Source organism: Osmerus mordax, chromosome 3 (genome assembly GCF_038355195.1).
Source record: "Osmerus mordax isolate fOsmMor3 chromosome 3, fOsmMor3.pri, whole genome shotgun sequence".
In the NCBI taxonomy this organism is placed as follows: domain Eukaryota; kingdom Metazoa; phylum Chordata; class Actinopteri; order Osmeriformes; family Osmeridae; genus Osmerus; species Osmerus mordax.
The window spans coordinates 4,508,144-4,530,880 of record NC_090052.1 but is presented as its reverse complement, the minus strand read 5'-3'; the positions used below and the strand labels follow the sequence as shown (position 1 = coordinate 4,530,880).

The following is a 22,737-nucleotide window of genomic DNA, read 5'->3' as shown; positions in this document are numbered from 1 at the left end:
CTACACCCCAGATGGGACTCGAACCCACAATCCCTGGCTTAGGAGGCCAGTGCCTTATCCATTAGGCCACTGGGGCTCGTGCGTCCATTGCATACATTATTTTTCTATTTAAAGTAGGAGTCGTACCAAGGCATATTCAGTTAAATTAGTTAACATACGCTGTAGCAAGCTTAAATTCTTAACTATTTTTTTTTTACTGAAAAATGCGACATTTATAGTCTACGTGTCAGTGCTATTGACTGGTCATATAGCTACAGATTACAGCAGACTGTGAAGTCGCCTGTTCTGAAAGACAGTAAGTGATGGGTTTATTCCAAACAGGGTCAACTCTGAGGGTTTCTCACGCACTATAATACATGAAGAATATTGACGATTATTAACACAAACCAAATCAACAGTAGGCTACACAGAAGACTCGACACTTAGTTGAATGTTTTATTTCAAGTTCATGAATTTGTCCAATTACACGTCTACCCTTTTCCAAATTATCCTGACAATGACGAGCAACACAAATCAGAGAAATGACAAACACACAGCAATCAAACACGCCCATTTCAAGAAATAAAATATAAAATGGGTCTAAATTGTGGATTCATCAGTATGTGCATTTATTCCTAGATGAAAATATCATGACATGCATAGAAAATCCACAAAACAGTTGAAGAGCAATCAGATGGGTATACAATGATTGTAAATAAACTTAATAGATTAGAAATTTGTCATGTAATAAATAAGATATAGGTCCCTTTTTTATGTATCCCAGTCGTTTAGTCACTGGCCCCTATCTGGCATAAATGTACACACTATGTAGACTGTATCTTAGTCTTATACCTGTTTTGTATCTATGTCTTGCTGCAAAACCAATTGCTCTCAAAAGCCAAATAAAGTTGAAGTTGAGATGTTTTTGGTAATGTACTGTAGAGGCAGAAAGTGAGGCTAGTATGATATACCAGCATCATTATCCCATTCCTAATCCATAGTTCCCATCTAGGGAAACAGCTTCCCCCCACTGTCTTCATTGTCACACAGGGAAGTTGGGCATTAATGCTTTGCATTGACATTCCAAAAAAATAGTGTAACAAATAAAGAATTCTATGGAAAAAACAGCTCTTGACTGTATTGAAGAACAACGCTCATTTGGTACCAGGCCTCCATCTCTGACAGCGACAGTAGACCTAAAGGCTGTTCTCAGCCTGAGATACCTCCACCCAGAGAACAAATGTAGAGTTCTTTCATCTCAGCTGGACTTAATGTAACATAAGGGTTTAGGAAATGAAAGAAAATGTATTTGGTCAACGAAGCCACTTCTCACAGAGCCCACGGTCTGTTCCCTCCATGCATACACATCATATAAACCCCCCCAGGCAGAAAACTGACCCATCATTCACACCACACTCCAACCACTCACGACCAGGACAAAAGGCACTGCTCATCCACACCATACAGTCCATAAGCAGAGCATCAGCACTCACTGCAGCTTAACATTTAAATAACATACATTCAGTTCAATGGATATTCTGGACTCATTTGACATGGACTCGTATCTTGAGTGAGAATGAGTTGAACAGCAGAGTTAAGGTCTTACAGTTTGAACCTGTGGAGTCCAACAAAAATCAAAGTGACTAGGTTCAGTGTCAATGGGCTTCATAACTATTTACAGTAGTTATTAAGAGGCTACAGTACAGAAGTATTACAGTTAATAGCATTACAGTCAAATAGCAGAACAGCCCAGTGTTATTCTCCAGTGTAGACTGTCCTTACCCCTTGAACTGTGTTCATGAAACCAGTTCGGCTCTCCTTTCCAGGAGCAGAGTGAGTGAAGTATTTAGTAGTTTGGTTGCAGAGGTCAGGCTGATGCTCTGTAGGCTATCGACACCCCCACTTCCTCTCATTCATCATCAACCAGCTTCTCAGCACCGTTCTCAGCCTGTCTGCCCGCCCCGCTCTCTCCTCCATCGCCCTCCCCTCCTCCTCCTCCCTCTTCCTCCTCCTCCTCCTCATCCTCCTCCTCCGTGTAGGAGTGCGGCTGGTTGCCGTAGTTGATCATGGTCCGGGAGAGGTCCACCTCGATGGGGAAGACGTCGGCCTCTTTCAGGACGGCGTAGCACTCGTCGTAGTAGTGCGACATGCCCGACACGAAGCGCTGCAGCTGGAACACGATGTCTTGGACTGGGGAGGGGGGAACGGAGGAAAGGTGGAAGGGATAGATGTTAATAATTACCCCTACCGCAGATTAAATGGAGAGAGAAATATATATAGAGAGAGAAACGGGAGATGGAGAGGGTGGTGTGGAAACTAAGTGGGGGAGGGGGGACGAAGACCATTAGCTTAGAGGGCTATCACTGAGAGGTTGTGTGAAGGTCCATGATCTGTCAGTTAATCACTGTGGGACGGATCCAAGAAAGCAGCAGACCTGTCCATAAAGACTCACAGATGGAAACTTTAAGTGATAAAACATTGAGTGAGGGTGAACGAGACAGAAAGAGTGAGAGAGGAGGAGAAAGAAAGGGACACACCAAGAGACACGAGGAAGAAAGGAGAGAGAGAGAGAGAGAGAGAGAGGGGAGAGAGAGAGAGGGGAGAGAGAGAGTGCGAGAGAGGAGAGAAGAGAGAGAGAGAAAGAGAGAGGGAAAAGAGAGAGTGAGAGAGAAGAGAGAAACTGACCATGTTTCTGGTCCAGCAGCTCTATCTTCTCCAGCACGTCCTTCCTCATCTTAGCGAAGCGGGCACGAGCCTCCTGGCGACACCGCAGCACCAGCCGGTACTCGTAGTTACCGGTGCTGACCCGGTACATGGGCTCTCCTATGGCCTGGGGAAAAACAGCCGGCACACACAGTGTAATCATGGAAACGGCTCAAAATATCACTCACACTAAGTGACAGGTGGGAAGAGGAGAGGGTGTGCAGTGATGTAAAAGGCATGTTCTACATGTTGGCACTTGTTTGAACAGGTGTTATAGAGGAGAGGTGGCTACTCACAATGCAGCTGTACTCCTCGTCATCCATCTCCTTCACCTTCAGACAGTAAGACTGGAACACACAACACACCAACTGTTATTCTATACAGGTTGTGAGGTCACTGGGTGAAACTGTAAAACAGGCTCCTTTTAACAGAATTTCAGTGAAATTAGTACTGCTGATTCACAGCATGAATGGTAGCATGGTGGACTCTCACCAGGTACTCAAACTTGACGTCCAGGTACTTGCGGATGGTGAGTTTAGTGTCTGGTATGGCCTTGTGTAGGTAGGTGTTCAGATCATGGAGCATCTGTAAAACAAAATGTTGCTGACTAATAGTGATGTCTTTTGTTTGGACAAGTGACTTATGAGGGGACACCAAAAACCCATATGCCTGTTTTGGGGAAAACAAAACCCTGAAATCAGGTCTGGGTGACGGGACTGGATATTGCATATTGTAACTCACAGGCTTGATGGTCTTTAGAAGCTGGATGCCGTATTTCTCGATATTGCGATGGGCTTCAGCAAACTTCACAAAGGCCTCACTAGCCGCAGCCTGAGGCTCCCGTACCCCGATCACTGAGAACACATCCCCGAACGCTGTAAGGTGTCCAGAGAGCAGGGAGAGAGAGCAGGGGAGAGAGAGAGCAGGGGAGAGAGAGCGGGGGAGAGAGAGAGCAGGGGAGGGAGAGAGCAGGGGAGAGAGAGCAGGGGAGAGAGAGCAGGGGAGAGAGCAGGGGAGAGAGATAAATCGGGGGAGAGAGAGAGCAGGGGAGGGAGAGCGGGGGAGAGAGAGCAGGGGGGAGAGAGAGCAGGGGAGAGAGAGAGAGAGGGGAGGGAGATAGAGCAGGGGAGAGAGAGAGCAGGTGAGAGAGAGAGAGCAGGGGAGAGAGAGAGCAGGGGAGGGAGAGCGGGGGAGAGAGAGAGCAGGGGAGGGAGAGAGCAGGGGAGAGAGAGAGCAGGGGAGAGAGAGAGCAGGGGAGAGAGAGAGCAGGGGAGAGAGAGAGCAGGGGAGAGAGAGAGCAGGGGAGAGAGAGAGCAGGGGAGAGAGAGAGCAGGGGAGAGAGATAGAGCGGGGGAGAGAGAGAGCAAGGGAGGGAGAGCGGGGGAGAGAGAGCAGGGGAGAGAGAGCAGGGGAGAGAGAGAGAGAGCAGGGGAGGGAGATAGAGCAGGGGAGAGAGAGAGCAGGGGATAGAGAGAGCAGGGGAGGGAGATAGAGTGGGGGAGAGAGAGAGCAGGGGAGGGAGATAGAGCAGGGAAGAGAGAAAGAGCAGGAGGAGAGAGAGAGAACAGGGGAGGGAGAGCGGGGGAGAGAGAGAGCAGGGGGGAGATAAAGCAGGGGAGAGAGAGAGCAGGTGAGAGAGAGAGAGCAGGGGAGAGAGAGAGCAGGGGAGGGAGAGCGGGGGAGAGAGCAGGGGAGGGAGAGAGCAGAGGAGAGAGAGAGCAGGGGAGAGAGAGAGCAGGGGAGAGAGAGAGCAGGGGAGAGAGAGCAGGGGAGAGAGAGAGAGAGAGAGAGAGAGAGAGCAGGGGAGGGAGATAGAGCAGGGAAGAGAGAAAGAGCAGGAGGAGAGAGAGAGAACAGGGGAGAAAAGAGAAGAGCGTGACAGGAAGAATGAGGACCAGTAGAGGGTGCTCAAGTATCACAAAGGTGTTACGTCCTTTAAGGGCTAATGAGTAATGTTTCAGTAACTCACCTCTGTGTGTCTGTGAGAGTTCAAAGAATGCTCGGAGCAGTCTCTTAGTGTGCTCCATCAGTCCTGAGAGGCAGAACCAAGCCATGAAAGTGAGACAAGCAGAGCCACGCAACTTGGAAAAAGGCCGTCAATACCTATGCGACTTAGAAAAAACTATACTTAAAAGAAGAAAAAATCCCGGTACCTTTGTACAACTCTGCCGTTTTCTCCAGCTCCTCAAGCCTCTTCACCAGGCCATCTGAAAAGGCAGAGAGAGACCTATGAGTCACGCGTCTCCCTGCCAACCCAGATGACAACTCACTCATCTCAAGTTCTGGGCTCACCGTTGCAGAGTATGGCTCTGCTGAGCCCCAGGGCATCGGCCGTGCCGGAGCTCATGTTCTCCACCAGACGATGCTTCACCTTCTTCAGCACTGGGACACAGAACATACTGGTTACCTTGCCGGTACACGGAACCATAAATATAAACTCACACTGAACACTCACAAGGTGATTCCCTAGTTCGGTTCTCTATTCAGAATGTTGCCATGTCATTTGTGTCATCCTTAGCTTTATGCCCCTGTTAATGAATTAGAGCCCCAGGGAGGAACAGTTACCTATGTCAAGTGACTTCCCCTGTTTGGGGTCAGCCTGCAGTTTGTTGTAGTGGATTGTGGCCTCTCCCTGCAAATACAACAAGTATTAAGAGCAGGAAGTAGCAGGTCACCAAGTATTCTTACATCAATATATTTTATGTTGAATGCTTAAAACTTGTGTTGAAACATGTCAGAAGATGGCAACCATGTCATATTTGAGCACATAATATCTCTCAACAAAGGTGGAATGCGACAGAGAAAATGTCAGTGCAGGCAACTATCCACAATGGCCCATTCTAATCCTACAACACCGACAGAGGACCACCATTCCCCATCTCCGTTAATCCACTGACGCTAACAAGCTGGTGGGGGACTCATAGCTTCCCAAAGGTTCACAATGGAGCGCTAAAGCAACACTGCCACTCTGCGCTGGTGACGTGATGCAGAGTGTTTGACACTATTGTTCTCTGCTCACTAGCACTGCTGAACTGCATGCAGTGTCTTTCTAATGGTACGGCAGGAGTCTGACTCTGATCTGGCTGGTAGCTGGTGAATAGAACACCTGGGAATAACAAACGATAACTGTAAGTATCTTTGTGTTTTGACGGTATTGGTTGCGGTGAGTGTGTTCCATTGTTGATTTTATGGGGTGATTTTTCATCCACCCTTAAAAGGGAAGACTAATTTGCTTGTAGTATTAACTCAGAGTAAGGGAGCTATGATGCTACCTGATGACGCTCTATAGGCTTATGATGAATGGGCTTCCATGCCGAGTTGCGTACCTGGACAGCTTGAATCATCTTGGCCACCTCCACCTTGGTCTTGCCCTTCACAGGTTTGCCGTTCACCCCAGTGATCTCATCGCCTGCTGCCAGAGTGCCCTCCAGAGCAGCAGGGGTGTTGTCAAAGACCTGAGACACACCAAGACCTCAGGCACACAGATATAGCATACTAGTACAGCAAGACTATAGATTCATATTCAAATTGAAAATCTATGGAAAGAATTCCAACTCTATTTGAAAGATTATTTAATGATCAGATTAATACTAGCAACTTTTTTGTTGTTGCCATTAGCAACACTAGTATGTAGCTTACAGTGTGTTACAATGAACATCCGATATCAAGCTACAGTACAGAAGCGAATCAACATTTGAGTTGGTTGATCACGACAGGTTTATTAGTGAGTGGATGACCTGCACAATGTAGAGACAGGGGCAGTACTGGGCCCCGCCCCCGATACTGATCCCTATCAGGTTCTGGGCGTCTTTCTTTAGGGTCACCGTCCCTGGCACCGTGGGGATCCCCCTGTATAAACACACCATGGACATCAATCTTACACCTGCGTTGGAAATCACACCACCACACACTGAAATTGTTCAGACGGTTGATTACAATTGAAAAAAGGCAGTTGACAACTTACAATTTGTCCTCCTCCAGCTCATAGTCCATGTCTGTGAACATCTGGCTGTATTTATTCTTTATAATCTGTTAAATTAATTGAGGGGAAAAGTTCAAAACCGATAAACATATTTCGGGAGATACATTGAACTACCTTTACGTAACGACCTTTTCCAGTGACTACATCAGCCACAATGCGTTTAAGCGCTGGCACAGTAGAAAGATTAGCTAGTCACTCCTTCCTTTTTTTCTGATGCCATCTTATTTCCAAACCAAGCCTGTGTGTCACTGTCAGCCAACCAATCAAATAATATCAGCAAAAAGCCGGTTAGCTTGCCAAATATAGTAGTTTTAGCTAGGCTTCTGTACCTTCCAATATAAAAGTGTGGACTATATATTGTGGCTAGTTCCTTTACAAAAAAATGCAAAATATAACGTCTGAGGTAATACACTATAGTAGCGATCAAAATGATGATGCTTACAAGCCAGCAAGGAAGAAGCTGGCTATTTCAGTTGGCTAATGACTGACGAAGCTAGCTAGCAGCAGGTTCTTTGCTGATAAAGATGGGAAATAAATTACCTTTCACGGTCCAATGCAATAAATAACACGCCTGTTATTATCCTCACATAAACACGTGTGGAGCTGTATAACAAGTCTAAAATCAAATCGTTCCTCAAAATGTATACTTTATTAGAGAATGATTCATCTTTGCACCACTCGGCTATCTCAACCTGCTTGATCAGACTCAGCCAGGCTACACTGTTTATTTAGACACGTCACTTCCGACAATTTAGCGGAATCTGTCAGAGAAAAATATAATATTTCTAGACCTTTTTGTGTTAGATCCTGATAAAAGCGTACTTTTATGATTTCAACTTGAAATCATAAAGTTGAAATCATAAAGTTGAAACTTGAGAACCGAGTACCATGATTGGCACTGGTCGGTGTTTACATTCTGCCAACACTGCCGCCGTTGTTTAGAGTTGGTTTTGGCTGGTTTATTGAAAAAAGCCAACATTCCTGATTGTTACTAATTAGACTTTTGAGAATGTATGGATCAAAGCAGGCCTACAACTTAATCATTACATTTAATCAATTTGACCCTGCAACTAACCATAAAGCAATCCTACTGGATTCAATCATCATTAATCAGTGACCAATGCAATCAATAGCAAAGATAATACAGCACATTCTATTCATTGTATGTTCCAGGAGAGAGGATACTTTTCTCGATTCAGACCGCTGGCTAACTCAACCTGGATCTAAGACACCTCACACAAGCGAAATCGTAGCTATGGTAAGGTTTTAAACGTTCTGTATTCAAGTTGTAGGCCTACACATGATATTTATAAAGATGATAGATCTACAACAGAGAATCACCTCAATCATGATTTGCCTGTTTTCAGGAACTTGAGCTGAAGAATGTAGAGCTGAGAGCTGGGGACATGCTGAAGGTGAAAGGCAAGATTCTGGATATGGCTGAGAGGTAGGTGCAACTCAACCAATACTTTTAAACCTCACTGAGGGTTTAACAACAAAAACACATTTCTACCATTACATGATTGTATTCTAAAACAACACACCAGCCGTTTGTATCTTTGATACATTGCGTGAAATGCACCATACTGAGTGAATGTACAACTGAAAACATGGGACCTTCTGTCCTGTCAGATTCCAGATTGACCTGGGCTGTGATGCTGATCACCTGGCTTTGCACTTTAACCCCCGTTTCCATGACGACACCGATGGCTCTGTGCTTGTGTGCAACTCGAAGATTGCAGGCTGCTGGGGAGACGAAAAGAGGGAGACCCACAACCCTTTGCAGAAGGGCTCTACTGTCAAGGTAAGCAGAGGGAGGAGGATCTGTGGAGAGAATGGCAGAAGGAAGAGGAAGGGCTTGCATAGGAAGTTTGGTTACAAAACAATGGAATTACTCTAGTGGAACTATGTTATGATAACATTGAGGTTATTCAGCAGAGGAAATTCTGCAGTATATCACGCTAATCACATTAGGTGCGCGTATAAGGGGAGTCAGGTGGCTGAGCGGTTATGGAGTCAGGCTAGTAATCTGAAGGTTACCGGTTCGATTCCTGGCTGTGCAAAATGACGTTGTGTCCTTGGGCAAGGCACTTCAACCTACTTGCCTCGGGGGGAATGTCCCTGTACTTACTGTAAGTCGCTCTGGATAAGAGCGTCTGCTAAATGACTAAATGTAATAAAGGAATGAGCCTACACTGTGTGATGCTGTGCTAACTGAGTAGTAGTAAACCAAACTACAGAGCTTGAGCCACACCAGGTCATCATCAGAGGCTAACGCATTAATTGATATGGATATGCGGTGGATACCTGAAGACAACTATGAGCCATGTTATCTGAAAACCAGTCTAAAACTAAATGTGTAATCATTCCAATAATGACTAACATGTCTTCACCCAGATTGTTCTGAAGATGGCAGGAGACATGTTTGAGGTGGAACTTCCTGATGGACATGAGATTCAGTTCCCGAACCATGAGAGCCTGGATATCTGCTATGTTCGGATCAAAGGGGACTTTCAGCTCAAGTCCTTCAAGATCTGCTAGGAGAAGTTACAGATCTCTGCTATGGAAAACATTTGTTTGTGTTGATCCAGTAAGGTAGATTGAGACTACATTGTTACAACTGGATCAAATCAGTGCAAGTGCCATTTCTGATTGGTTATTATAATGTTCCTATTGTCATAAATAGAAATGTGTATTTATTGGATTCTAAGAAGAATGAGTTTATTCAAATAATTCAGGGTTTCTAACAATTTTGACAAGATGAACCACATCATGAATCAATTCACATGAAATATTTAGAGACATGTTTTTTAAACAATTTCAATAAAACAATAGTCAATAACAACCGATCTTCATTGCAATGTTGTATTTTCCCCTAGATATTAATGGGGTGGAGGTTGTTGACTTGTTGACATGACTACAGACGAATACACTGTGAAAAGAGATATGGCTTTGTTTAAATCTTCAACAGCTGTCATTCCCCTGAGACACAGCTGAGACCCCTGATAAGTCAGACCTGTGTGGAACGCATGTATAGTCAGACTTAGGTTTCAAGGCAAATACAGCATATTATATGTAGGTCCCGGTGTGCCTGGTCTTCGGACACAGCATAGTGGAAGCACTCCTGAGCCGTCAGGTAGTCAGCCCTCAGCATGTAGAACGCCCCGTAGTCAAACCAGTGGGATGGGTTATTGCGCTCTTGGGTCAGCCGCTGTACAGTCAGCAAAACACCCAGAAGACGACATCATTCAGGTCAGGAAAAATGGCAGAAAATGCCCATATGGGTCCATTCACATTCAGTGGTATTATGATGAATAGGTTTGAAGAGGGTGTTGGCAGCGTGTTCATGCCAGGGTCAGTGGTAGTGCACCTCCTGGTAGTACTGAGAAGCCAGCTGGTAGTCTCCTCTCAGCTGAGCCTCCCTGGCAAAGTGCCCCAGCTGAGCACAGTCTAGCAGCGGGCGAGGCTGGCTCTCCTGGGCATCCACTGATAGGGTCCGGATAGGGGGAAATAAGAGAGCAAGGAAAACATTGAGAGAGAAAGAACTCAATGGATGACAAACATGACACGGCACAAGGCTGGTTTGCTGCTGTCTCTGTGGACACATCTCCAGACACTTCTAAGGTGGTGACTAGGTGTGTTTTGTCTTGTTGAGAGCCACGTGCATCTCATCCACCAGGAACACGTGGAGCTGGCGGAGGAAGGCCTGGAGCTGCTCAGGGTCAGTGAAGGCCTCAGTCCTCAGCCTCTTCTCCCATACGATTTTCACCACAGAGTACTGAGAAACACAAACGGACACACAAACAGTAAGAGACAATGGAAGAAACGCTTCCACTATGTTTCTTTCATTTCATAAAATTTTTTCATGATTGAACCTATATTTAAACATAAGAGTCTATAATTAAACCCTGCTTTTTAAGGGTGGCTTAGAAAAGCCAAAAGAATGGGAAAAAAACATCCCCATATCTCTCAACTATATTTGCTCTTTGAAAGCAAAGAACTTCCCAGAGTGGTTGAGCTCTCCCAGGAGCTGAGTCTTGCGCTCTTCCTGTGCGTTTGGATCCAGCGGCTTGCCTCCGGGCAGGAAGGCAGGTCCAAACAGCTGCTTGTACTGCTCCAGAACCTGGCCCGACACAACTGCAGTCAGCACTGGTCACTACTGCCCACCAGCAGGAGGAAGTAGGAAGACATGTAGTGGCTGGTAAATGGCCACAAGGGGTCGACACAGCAAAGTGAATGGAGAAGTGTGCTAGCGTCATGGTTATTGTGGGATTGTGTTATTGTGTGTGTTGTGATTACTCTCTCTGCTCCAGCAGATCTGCGAGGCAGGGGGGTCTGGGAATAAGCAGTTCCTTCACCCTGTCAATAGACAGACAGAAACACATTGTCTCTCTTCTGACTATTACTCACTTCCCTTCCATACTCACAGTTACTGTTCTGAGTACAGTAACAAGGCAGTTACAAAAACATTATAAACACTTATGACCTCCTACACCCCTCAATCCTTTAAATCTCAGTCTGTACAGTCACAGTACTGTACCTTGGAGCTTGCTCCTCAGGCCGTCTCTTGGGCACCAAGGGCTTTTCCAGAGCTATTTCAATGATAATGGCCGGGTTTCCCAGATTCGTTAAGAAGCTCTTAACGCTAAGAGCTTCTTAGGAGCATTCTAAGAGAGCTTCTTAACGAATCTGGGAAACCCGGCCAATGTAGGTTCTGGAGTCTGCATACATCTGCACACATAAGGAGTGTGGAGGGTTATGTGATACTAAAACTGGACCTGTACTGACATCCTTCTCAGTGACAGGGGCGTCGATCCCACTCACCTGGCCCTCCACGTTGACCTGTGGCCATGGCCGCGGGAACTAGGGGTCCTGAAGGTGCTGCCGCACCCCCTGCTGACAGGACGAGAATGTAAAATGATATGACTTGCAAAAAAGTTTTGGTTTTTCAACAGGTTTTAAATTTTCCACATTTATTCTAAACATTTTTCAAAATATTATTTCGTTTTTATATGATGTCAAATGTGATTTGTGATTTTGAGAAATAAATATATTTTCAAAACTCGATCAGGGGTGGATTATGCGACGTGACTACGCTAAAATTAGAATATTCAAACGAGAAAACCAACTCTAACCAGCTAACTATGGCAATTCAGAAAAGAATATCTGATTTCTTTACAAATCCATCAGCCCAAAAGCCAAATAATAAAAAAATCTTCATTTTAAAAGCCAAAGCCCCACCACCACCACCACCTGATAAAATATGTTCTCCCAGCTATGACTGTAAGCTAGTCTCAGGATGTTCTTTAACAACAGACAGAAAAACCATTGTAAGTCAAATTACTCTCTTTCTCGCGCATTTAAATTTTAGGTATATGTTTATTGTATGCACCTTCCTGCCAAAGCAAATTCCTTGTCTGTGCAAACTTTCATGGCGAATAAATCCCTTTCTGATTTTAGTAAAACTAATATCCATTGTATCAAGAATCTTAGCCAATTGTTAAAACTATTATTAAAACACTATTATATATATTCAATTATTTTTATTGGATTTCACACAAATGTATACAATGACACAATAATAACTGACAATTTGACATTAAAGCTGATCATGTGATAATTCACACCGATGAAATTAACACACAAATCTACAAAATCAACTCTAATAAAATATACAAAATAAAATAAATAAATACACTAAATAATAAAACCAGACAAGACAGCAAGCAGGTAGGGGGAGGGGGGTGGTGGTGTAAGACTTTAACCCATGAGACTGTCCGAAGAGCAGTTATTGAAGTATTTTAAAAATGGCTGCCAAACCCTGTGGTACTTCCTACAAGAGCCTCCAATGCGGAACCTCAGCTCCTCTAGTTTAAGGTGTGCCATAACATCCTTCACCCACTGGCCATGTGAAGGTGGGAGTCTGTCCTTCCACTTGAGGAGGATGCATCTACGGGCTAAGAGAAATGCAAAGGCAATGGCCTGTGATTGACTATTTGAAATTGGTATATCCTCTGGCATAACACTGAAGATGGCAGTCAACGGGTTTGGGGTAATGGCATGGCAACACATTTGAGAAACTGTATCAAAGACTGAGGACCAGAAGGGGGCTATTGATCGGCATGAGAAAAACATATGGGATAAGGTGGCAGGGGCACTGAGACATCTCTCACAGGTGGGGTCTGTGTCGGGATACATTTTGGCCAGTTTGCTTCTGCAGAGATGCAGACGATGTAGAACTTTAAATTGAAGTAGTCCATGTCTCACACAGAGAGAAGATTTATGCACCCTCTCAATGGCTTCCTGCCACATGTTATCTGAAATGACCAGCTGTAATTCTTCCTCCCATGTACTTTTAACATGACTGAGAGAGGGGCTAGAAATACCTTGAATTGTGTTGTACAATTTGGAGACACACCCTGGCTGAAAGGGATCAAGGGAGATGCAATCGTGTTCGGGGCCGCTGAGTGGAGCTGATGGGAAGGATGGGAAATGTTTCTTTGCAAAATCTCATTAAAACACTATTAAACACATTCATTTTACATAATAACCTGAGTCTGATCAGAACTTTTGAGGAAAGTTCTTCATGACTTCACCTTAACCACAAGAGTAGGTGGAGAATTATAAGAGGGATATTTGTGTAATGTTTGTTACTTTGTTTTAATGTTGTGTTTACTGAAATCTTGGTTCTAGTAACTACTCCTTCTTCCTGAAAGATAACCAAGTCATCCTTGGTATCTACACAAAGCTAACATAAGAAAAAAAAAAATCATTCAACTATATTTTGTAACTGTACCAAGATGTCCAAAACAATATTTGAACAATCATATGAACCAGCCAGAGAACAGGGCACACCTTTGGTAGGTGTGAAGGAGGAGGGGGAGTTGAGAACCCAGCTTCCCTCAATCAACTTCTGGCTACAAGGGGATACATTCTCTTGAGAATGACCCTCTTCTCAGTCTCTCAGTCACGTTCTGGTGCATAATCATAATCATTGCTCATTTTATCTGAAACATTGATTGTATCGGGAATATATGTTCAACATTGTCATTTCACATTTTGGTATATTTGAAGCATTGATTGTATTTTTATTAAACAGAAGCATAGATTATATTCATCATTCAACAGAGACATTGAACATATGAAATAGCACCATAGATTACTTTCCTCAACAAATTCTCAATTTTTAAATAGAACTTGAGACACATGCAATAGACACAGACTATATTATTATCAGTGGATTTAAAACTTTGCAATCCCAATCCAGTCATTTTAGGGTTAATTTGCATGTATTGCGTATTGTGAAGGCTGATCATATAGCCTATAATTTTTAAGAAAACCAAATTGCTATAAAGAGGAGTTTTTGTCACAGTGTTTTGTGTTTCTCCAGCAAAAATAAACCTAAGAAACATACACCTCTCACCAAATGATCAACAATACATATGCAAAGTGGACATTATGACAGACAAAAGATTTAATTTACATGTGAAAGCTGCAGATCTTCTACTGGCCAATCATACCTGATCATGGGCGGAGACTAGACCGAGGAAACACCTTAAGGCTCCAAAGAGACTAAAGAGACTCAACCAGAGAGACTACAGAGAGAGACCAACCAGAAGCGCAGTAACCAGACAAAAGATCCACTAGACTAGAGAAACAAGCTTCCAGAGACTATATACAGGATCCAGAGGGACCAGACAGAGAACAAAGAGCTGAGTTATGGAGACACATCACTGTGACACATGTGGGAAGAGCCTTTCCTCATCCAGTAGCCTCAAGAAGCACATGATGATCCACACAGGAGAGAAGCGCTACAGCTGTGACCTCTGTGGTAAAACCTTTAGACAGACTGAGAAATTAACAGTTCACCGCAGAATCCACACTGGAGAGAAGCCCTACAGCTGTGACCTCTGTGGTAAAACCTTTAGACATGCTAACAGTTTCAGATTTCACTTCAAGATCCACACTGGAGAGAAGCCCCACAGCTGTGACCTCTGTGGTAAAACCTTTAGACATGCTAACAGTTTCAGATATCACTGCAGGATCCACACTGGAGAGAAGCCCTACAGCTGTGACCTCTGTGAAAAAACCTTTAGAATGACTGGGCATTTGTCAGCTCACCGCAGAGTCCACACTGGAGAGAAGCCCTACAGCTGTGACCTCTGTGATAAAACCTTTAGAATGACTGGGCATTTGTCAGCTCACCGCATAATCCACACTGGAGAGAAGCCATATAGCTGTGACCTCTGTGGTAAAACCTTTAACCATGCTTCCACTTTGAGAACTCACCGCAGGATCCACACTGGAGAGAAGCCCTACAGCTGTGACCTCTGTGGTAAAACCTTTAGCCAGGCTAGATATCTCAGAGCTCACTGCTGGACACACACAGGAGAGAAGATCTAAGCAGCACATACTGACTATTTATGTCAAACAAATAACCTATTGAACAGTTTATGCATATCTATGATTGAAAACCCAAGAGGGTGAAGTTTTCCCAGCAGTCACCACCCGAGAGAACTTCTGTATGACCCAAAGCTGGAAGAACTACTTGCCTGCACCTACTGGGACAGCACATGCATGTTATTGAAACTGTATCTGTACTTTAAGGAATACAATACTTAATAGTTCTGATGAAGACGGATAATTGTGTTGTAGGGCTGTATTGGCAGAGACCTGAATAATACAGCCCCATTGTCACTGGTCACTCAGACACTCGTCTGGGACAGTCGTTGATTTGCATGAATGCTAAAATGACAATCACACTTTAATGACACACCTCTGGAAAGGTGGTCTCAACAGTTGAAGAGGAAGGTGGACCGAGGACGACTCTGAAATAATCATTAAAAGTTGTGTTCTTGTAAATATAGTTCAAAACAGCTTTTAATGTCATGTTTGATAGGATTTTGTTTCTTATTTCACATATCACATTCTAGTAATACTTTTAATGCTGTAACAGAATGGTAAAATGTGTCCAAACTTTTGGTACCAGTCAAAAGTATGGACACATGTTCAAGGGAAAATGCGTCCAAACATTTGACTGGTACTGTATATTTACAGGGTTTACAGAGATTGTGCATGCAGTGGTCCAACATGTGTTAACATATTCCCTTGTCTTGCAAAGGAATCACACTTGGCCTAATTGTGTCATTACATTATATTTCATTCACCGTATGTCACGCTAAATACACCAGATGTACAACCAGAACAAGCAAAACAGGCAAAACTTACACCTTACTTTTTTATTGTTGTTGACTATATTATAGTGTTTATAGTTTTATGGTCCTGTTGTCATTGGTTGTCTAATTAAAGTCTTCATTTTGACATCATACTTTCAGAGTCAAGTTCCTCTATGGATACAATATTGTACAATGTAATATCATTTTTTGTTAAGTTTGGCAACTGCAGTGTTGAGATACACAACTCATTAATGATTCTCTCTTTGAGAGTTCTCTCTTTTAAGAGAATCATTATGTGTCCCAGCTGTGAATGATTTTATGAGGCAAGAGTACCCCCCAAAACGTGCCCATCAAGTTTGTTCAGCGTCAACGTTCGCTCTGGATAAGAGCGTCTGCTAAATGTCAACGTCAGCATTTGCACCCCCGTTATGCTGATGTCGTGAGTGCTCGAGCCAAGGACACTGGACATCAGGTAATAAGCAATAGATAGGTAGGTAGGTAAATATTTCAAATGCTAAATTTAATCTGCAATGACATTGCGAGGTTCATTTATGCATAGGCAAAATCCATTGAATGATGGAGAATAAAACATAGTGGTCATTGGTCAAATTGAAAACAAAGATTAGAAAAAGATAAAGATATTAGATAAAGATATAAAAATTATATTACCAGTGGCAATTGTTTGTCGCTTGAATTCTGCTATCTCTGCCCTTGCCTGAGACTGCAAACAATACAGGTGTTGTACCGAAATCGGTGACCTATCGAAAACAGATTAGCAGTGTGGCAAGCAACAACAAAAAATTACAATGGGTTTAGCACATTTGTTCATACCGAAATCACAAAACTCTTAGCACACTTAACACAAGTCTGTGGACTAAACTGTGGCTACTTTTTTCATTGCTTTCACATATGCATTTAATGACTGCAATAGTTTTGTTTAAATCATAATAGTTAAATTGTGTGAGACAGCGTAGTCCTGCCAGGAAATTAGCTATGGAGGATCTGTATAGTTGTTGACCCTTACCTCAAAAGTCAGATTTACATAACGGTCTGGCGGCTGGCGCACACCTGCAAGGATTACATTTACATGTATTCATTCAGCAGACGCTTTTATCCAAAGCGACTTCCAAGAGAGAGCTTTACAAAGTGCATAGGTCACTGATAATAACAACAAGATAGCCCCAAAAACATAGCGGGTAGCCAAAACATGAAGCACATATTGTGAACAACCAAAATAAGTGCCAAAGGAAAGAACCATAAGAGCATGTAGTTAAACAAGTTTCAATTAAACAACATGAATCGCAGTTGCCAAGTGCAACTGTACCTGTAGAAAGCAAGCAACCGTAAAACATATTTCAACAATTTACATCAGTTACCACTAACCAACAAGAGCAGCAAGGCTCTAAGCAAGAGTCATTGTGATCCTTGAGGAAACTAACATGGGGTCCAGCAAACCATTCCTAAGTACCGTTGTACTCCCGGAACAAGTGTGTCTTGAGCCTTTTCCTTGAAGGTGGGGAGACAGTCAGTGTCTCTGATGGATGTGGGGAGTTGGTTCTACCACTGGGGGGCCAGACAGGAGAAGAGCTTGTGTTGGGACCGGGCTCTCTTGAGAGGTGGGACCACCAGGCGGTTGTCTGAAGAAGACCGTAGGTGGCGGGTGGGGGTGTAAGGCTGCAGGAGAGACTTGATGTAGTCGGGTGCAGTCCCGTTCACTGCTCGGAAGGTCAGTACCAGGGTCTTAAATCTGATACGGGCCATGATAGCAGATGGAATCGCGATTCCATCTTCTACTGCCTGTAACGTCGTAGAATACTCTTCAAAGGGGGTTCTTTATTAATGAATGAATGCAACATGAGTAGGCTAAATGCCTGAAAATATCACGAGAAGGGAAAAACTTAAAGGGACGTTTAAGTCATAGAGATTAGGTCAATTTTTAAACCGGTCTGCCAAATGTATTCGTTTTGATTCAGCTATGAGGCTGCCTCTTGTAGGGGAAATGAGAAGACATCTATTTCATTCTACACTTCACTCGTATTTTGAGTTGTAAATGAGCAGCAAAAAAAATATGCTTTTAAATCTATGTAATCTTTATAAATAATAAGTAGGCTATGCATTTTTATATAAAATATACAGAAATATCAGTTGTAAAAATTTCATTACAAAACGGACCCCTGTGCAACCGACGCAAGCAAGCACACCCTACAATTTCCCCAGAAATTGTACCCTCTCTAGTTATCATTGGATTTAAAACTTTGCAATACCAATCCGAAGTCATTTTATGGTTAATTTGCATGTAATGCGTATTTTGTAGGCTAATCATATGGCCTATAATGTTGAAGAAAACCAAATTACTATAAAGAGGAGTTGTAGGCCAAATACATTTTTTCACAGTGTTTTGTGTTTCTCCAGTAAAAATAAACCTGAGAGACATACACCTCTCACCAAATGATCAACATTACATATGCAAAGTGGACATTATGACAGACAAAAGATTTCATTTATATGTGAAAGCTGCAGATCTTCTACTGGCCAATCATACTTGATCATGGGCGGAGACTAGACAAAGGAGAAACCTTAAGGCTCCAGAGAGACTACAGAGACTCAACCAGAAAGACTACAGAGAGAGACTCAACCAGAGAGAGACTCAACCAGAAACGGCAGTAACCAGACAGAGGATCAACCAGAGAGACACAAGCTTCCAGAGACTATATACAGGATCCAGAGAGACCAGACAGAGAACAAAGAGAGAGAGTTATGGAGACACATCACTGTGACACAGGTGGGAAGAGCCTTTCCTCACCCAGTAACCTCAAGAGGCACATGAGGATCCACAATGGAGAGAAGCCCTACAGCTGTGAACTCTGTGGTAAAACCTTTAGACAGACTGGGGAATTAACAGCTCACCGAAGAATCCACACTGAAGAGAAGCCCTACAACTGTGACCTCTGTGGTAAAACATTTAGCCAGGCTGGTCATTTCAGAGCTCATAGCAGGATCCACACTGGAGAGAAGCCCTACAGCTGTGACCTCTGTGGTAAAACCTTTAGCCGTGCTAGCAATTACACAGATCACCGCAGGATCCACACTGGAGAGAAGCCCTACGGCTGTGACCTCTGTGATAAAACCTTTAGCCATGCAAGCAGTTTCACAGCTCACCGCAGAATCCACACTGGAGAGAAGCCCTACAGCTGTGACCTCTGTGGTAAAACCTTTAGGCGGGCTGGCCTTTTGACATCTCACTACAGGATCCACACTGGAGAGAAGCCCTACAGTTGTGACCTCTGTGGTAAAACCTTTAGACTGACTGGGGATTTGACAGCTCACCGCAGAATCCACACTGGAGAGAAGCCCTACAGCTGTGACCTCTGTGGTCAAACCTTTAGGCAGGCTGGCCATTTAACATCTCACTGCAGGATCCATACTGGAGAGAAGCCCTACAGCTGTGACCTCTGTGGTAAAACCTTTAGACGGACTGGGGAATTGACAGCTCACTGCAGAATCCACACTAGAGAGAATCCATACAGTTGTGACCTCTGTGGTAAAACCTTTAGCCATGCAAGCAGTTTCACAGCTCACCGCAGAATCCACATTGGAGAGAAGCCCTACAGCTGTGACCTCTGTGGTAAAACCTTTAGGCGGGCTGGCCTTTTGACATCTCACTGCAGAATCCACACTGGAGAGAAGCCCTACAGTTGTGACCTCTGTGGTAAAACCTTTAGACTGACTGGGGATTTGACAGCTCACCACAGAATCCACACTGGAGAGAAGCCCTACAGTTGTGACCTCTGTGGTCAAACCTTTAGCCATGCTGCCAATTTCAGAGCTCATAGCAGGATCCACACTGGAGAGAAACCCTACACATGTGACCTCTGTGGTAAAACCTTTAGCCGTGCTAGCAGTTACACAGATCACTGCAGGATCCACACTGGAGAGAAGCCCTACACCTGTGACCTCTGTGGTAAAACCTTTAGCCGTGCTAGCAGTTACACAGATCACTGCAGGATCCACACTGGAGAGAAGCCCTACACCTGTGACCTCTGTGGTAAAACCTTTAGGCGTGTTGACCATTTCAAAGCTCATAGCAGGATCCACACTGGAGAGAAGCCCTACAGCTGTGACCTCTGTGGTAAAACCTTTAGACATGCTAACAGTTTCAGATTTCACTTCAAGATCCACACTGGAGAGAAGCCCCACAGCTGTGACCTCTGTGGTAAAACCTTTAGACATGCTAACAGTTTCAGATATCACTGCAGGATCCACACTGGAGAGAAGCCCTACAGCTGTGACCTCTGTGAAAAAACCTTTAGAATGACTGGGCATTTGTCAGCTCACCGCAGAGTCCACACTGGAGAGAAGCCCTACAGCTGTGACCTCTGTGATAAAACCTTTAGAATGACTGGGCATTTGTCAGCTCACCGCATAATCCACACTGGAGAGAAGCCATATAGCTGTGACCTCTGTGGTAAAACCTTTAACCATGCTTCCACTTTGAGAACTCACCGCAGGATCCACACTGGAGAGAAGCCCTACAGCTGTGACCTCTGTGGTAAAACCTTTAGCCAGGCTAGATATCTCAGAGCTCACTGCTGGACACACACAGGAGAGAAGATCTAAGCAGCACATACTGACTATTTATGTCAAACAAATAACCTATTGAACAGTTTATGCATATCTATGATTGAAAACCCAAGAGGGTGAAGTTTTCCCAGCAGTCACCACCCGAGAGAACTTCTGTATGACCCAAAGCTGGAAGAACTACTTGCCTGCACCTACTGGGACAGCACATGCATGTTATTGAAACTGTATCTGTACTTTAAGGAATACAATACTTAATAGTTCTGATGAAGACGGATAATTGTGTTGTAGGGCTGTATTGGCAGAGACCTGAATAATACAGCCCCATTGTCACTGGTCACTCAGACACTCGTCTGGGACAGTCGTTGATTTGCATGAATGCTAAAATGACAATCACACTTTAATGACACACCTCTGGAAAGGTGGTCTCAACAGTTGAAGAGGAAGGTGGACCGAGGACGACTCTGAAATAATCATTAAAAGTTGTGTTCTTGTAAATATAGTTCAAAACAGCTTTTAATGTCATGTTTGATAGGATTTTGTTTCTTATTTCACATATCACATTCTAGTAATACTTTTAATGCTGTAACAGAATGGTAAAATGTGTCCAAACTTTTGGTACCAGTCAAAAGTATGGACACATGTTCAAGGGAAAATGCGTCCAAACATTTGACTGGTACTGTATATTTACAGGGTTTACAGAGATTGTGCATGCAGTGGTCCAACATGTGTTAACATATTCCCTTGTCTTGCAAAGGAATCACACTTGGCCTAATTGTGTCATTACATTATATTTCATTCACCGTATGTCACGCTAAATACACCAGATGTACAACCAGAACAAGCAAAACAGGCAAAACTTACACCTTACTTTTTTATTGTTGTTGACTATATTATAGTGTTTATAGTTTTATGGTCCTGTTGTCATTGGTTGTCTAATTAAAGTCTTCATTTTGACATCATACTTTCAGAGTCAAGTTCCTCTATGGATACAATATTGTACAATGTAATATCATTTTTTGTTAAGTTTGGCAACTGCAGTGTTGAGATACACAACTCATTAATGATTCTCTCTTTGAGAGTTCTCTCTTTTAAGAGAATCATTATGTGTCCCAGCTGTGAATGATTTTATGAGGCAAGAGTACCCCCCAAAACGTGCCCATCAAGTTTGTTCAGCGTCAACGTTCGCTCTGGATAAGAGCGTCTGCTAAATGTCAACGTCAGCATTTGCACCCCCGTTATGCTGATGTCGTGAGTGCTCGAGCCAAGGACACTGGACATCAGGTAATAAGCAATAGATAGGTAGGTAGGTAAATATTTCAAATGCTAAATTTAATCTGCAATGACATTGCGAGGTTCATTTATGCATAGGCAAAATCCATTGAATGATGGAGAATAAAACATAGTGGTCATTGGTCAAATTGAAAACAAAGATTAGAAAAAGATAAAGATATTAGATAAAGATATAAAAATTATATTACCAGTGGCAATTGTTTGTCGCTTGAATTCTGCTATCTCTGCCCTTGCCTGAGACTGCAAACAATACAGGTGTTGTACCGAAATCGGTGACCTATCGAAAACAGATTAGCAGTGTGGCAAGCAACAACAAAAAATTACAATGGGTTTAGCACATTTGTTCATACCGAAATCACAAAACTCTTAGCACACTTAACACAAGTCTGTGGACTAAACTGTGGCTACTTTTTTCATTGCTTTCACATATGCATTTAATGACTGCAATAGTTTTGTTTAAATCATAATAGTTAAATTGTGTGAGACAGCGTAGTCCTGCCAGGAAATTAGCTATGGAGGATCTGTATAGTTGTTGACCCTTACCTCAAAAGTCAGATTTACATAACGGTCTGGCGGCTGGCGCACACCTGCAAGGATTACATTTACATGTATTCATTCAGCAGACGCTTTTATCCAAAGCGACTTCCAAGAGAGAGCTTTACAAAGTGCATAGGTCACTGATAATAACAACAAGATAGCCCCAAAAACATAGCGGGTAGCCAAAACATGAAGCACATATTGTGAACAACCAAAATAAGTGCCAAAGGAAAGAACCATAAGAGCATGTAGTTAAACAAGTTTCAATTAAACAACATGAATCGCATTTGCCAAGTGCAACTGTACCTGTAGAAAGCAAGCAACCGTAAAACATATTTCAACAATTTACATCAGTTACCACTAACCAACAAGAGCAGCAAGGCTCTAAGCAAGAGTCATTGTGATCCTTGAGGAAACTAACATGGGGTCCAGCAAACCATTCCTAAGTACCGTTGTACTCCCGGAACAAGTGTGTCTTGAGCCTTTTCC

General features: G+C 43.4%; 3 protein-coding genes and 1 non-coding gene across 4 annotated transcripts in view; 2 read left to right on the top strand and 2 right to left on the bottom strand.

Moving 5' to 3' along the window:
- Positions 1-3: 3 nt before the first annotated feature.
- Positions 4-76, bottom strand: trnar-ccu (transfer RNA arginine (anticodon CCU)). Its single transcript has one exon. It is a non-coding gene; the product is annotated as a tRNA-Arg (tRNA).
- A 345-nt stretch (positions 77-421) lies between these two features.
- Positions 422-7,366, bottom strand: pick1 (protein interacting with prkca 1). The gene is made up of 13 exons (XM_067232984.1): positions 7,205-7,366; positions 6,647-6,711; positions 6,420-6,531; positions 6,009-6,137; positions 5,248-5,314; positions 4,975-5,064; positions 4,836-4,889; positions 4,652-4,714; positions 3,424-3,557; positions 3,175-3,267; positions 2,979-3,029; positions 2,665-2,809; positions 422-2,169 (listed from the first exon to the last, which is right to left on the bottom strand). The coding sequence occupies exons 2-13, from the start codon at positions 6,685-6,687 to the stop codon at positions 1,889-1,891; spliced, it is 1,260 nt and encodes a 419-aa protein (XP_067089085.1). The 5' UTR covers positions 6,688-6,711; positions 7,205-7,366; the 3' UTR covers positions 422-1,888.
- A 523-nt stretch (positions 7,367-7,889) lies between these two features.
- On the top strand, positions 7,890-9,310 carry LOC136941129 (galectin-2-like). The gene is made up of 4 exons (XM_067233540.1): positions 7,890-7,922; positions 8,032-8,111; positions 8,297-8,468; positions 9,062-9,310. Exons 1-4 carry the CDS (start codon positions 7,920-7,922, stop codon positions 9,203-9,205), a joined length of 399 nt encoding a protein of 132 aa, XP_067089641.1. The 5' UTR covers positions 7,890-7,919; the 3' UTR covers positions 9,206-9,310.
- Positions 9,311-14,383: 5,073 nt separating this feature from the next.
- The window catches only part of LOC136939102 (zinc finger protein 208-like), a 56,465-nt gene continuing 48,111 nt past the window's right edge, over positions 14,384-22,737 (top strand). The window contains exons 1-2 of the mRNA XM_067231976.1: positions 14,384-14,996; positions 18,623-20,421. Of these exons, the coding sequence (XP_067088077.1) occupies positions 14,384-14,996; positions 18,623-20,421 (2,412 nt within the window). The remainder of the gene's footprint in view (positions 14,997-18,622; positions 20,422-22,737) is intronic.

Coding starts and splice junctions, on each gene's coding strand:
- pick1 (XM_067232984.1), bottom strand. CDS start 6,687: ATGTTCACAGACATGGACTATGAGCTGGAGGAGGACAAATT. Junction 6,532..6,646: donor GAGCTGGAGGAGGACAAATT/GTAAGTTGTCAA, acceptor GTGTTTATACAG/GGGGATCCCCACGGTGCCAG. Junction 3,268..3,423: donor TTCTAAAGACCATCAAGCCT/GTGAGTTACAAT, acceptor TTTGTTTTACAG/ATGCTCCATGATCTGAACAC.
- LOC136941129 (XM_067233540.1), top strand. Junction 8,112..8,296: donor ATTCTGGATATGGCTGAGAG/GTAGGTGCAACT, acceptor CTGTCCTGTCAG/ATTCCAGATTGACCTGGGCT. Junction 8,469..9,061: donor AGAAGGGCTCTACTGTCAAG/GTAAGCAGAGGG, acceptor GTCTTCACCCAG/ATTGTTCTGAAGATGGCAGG.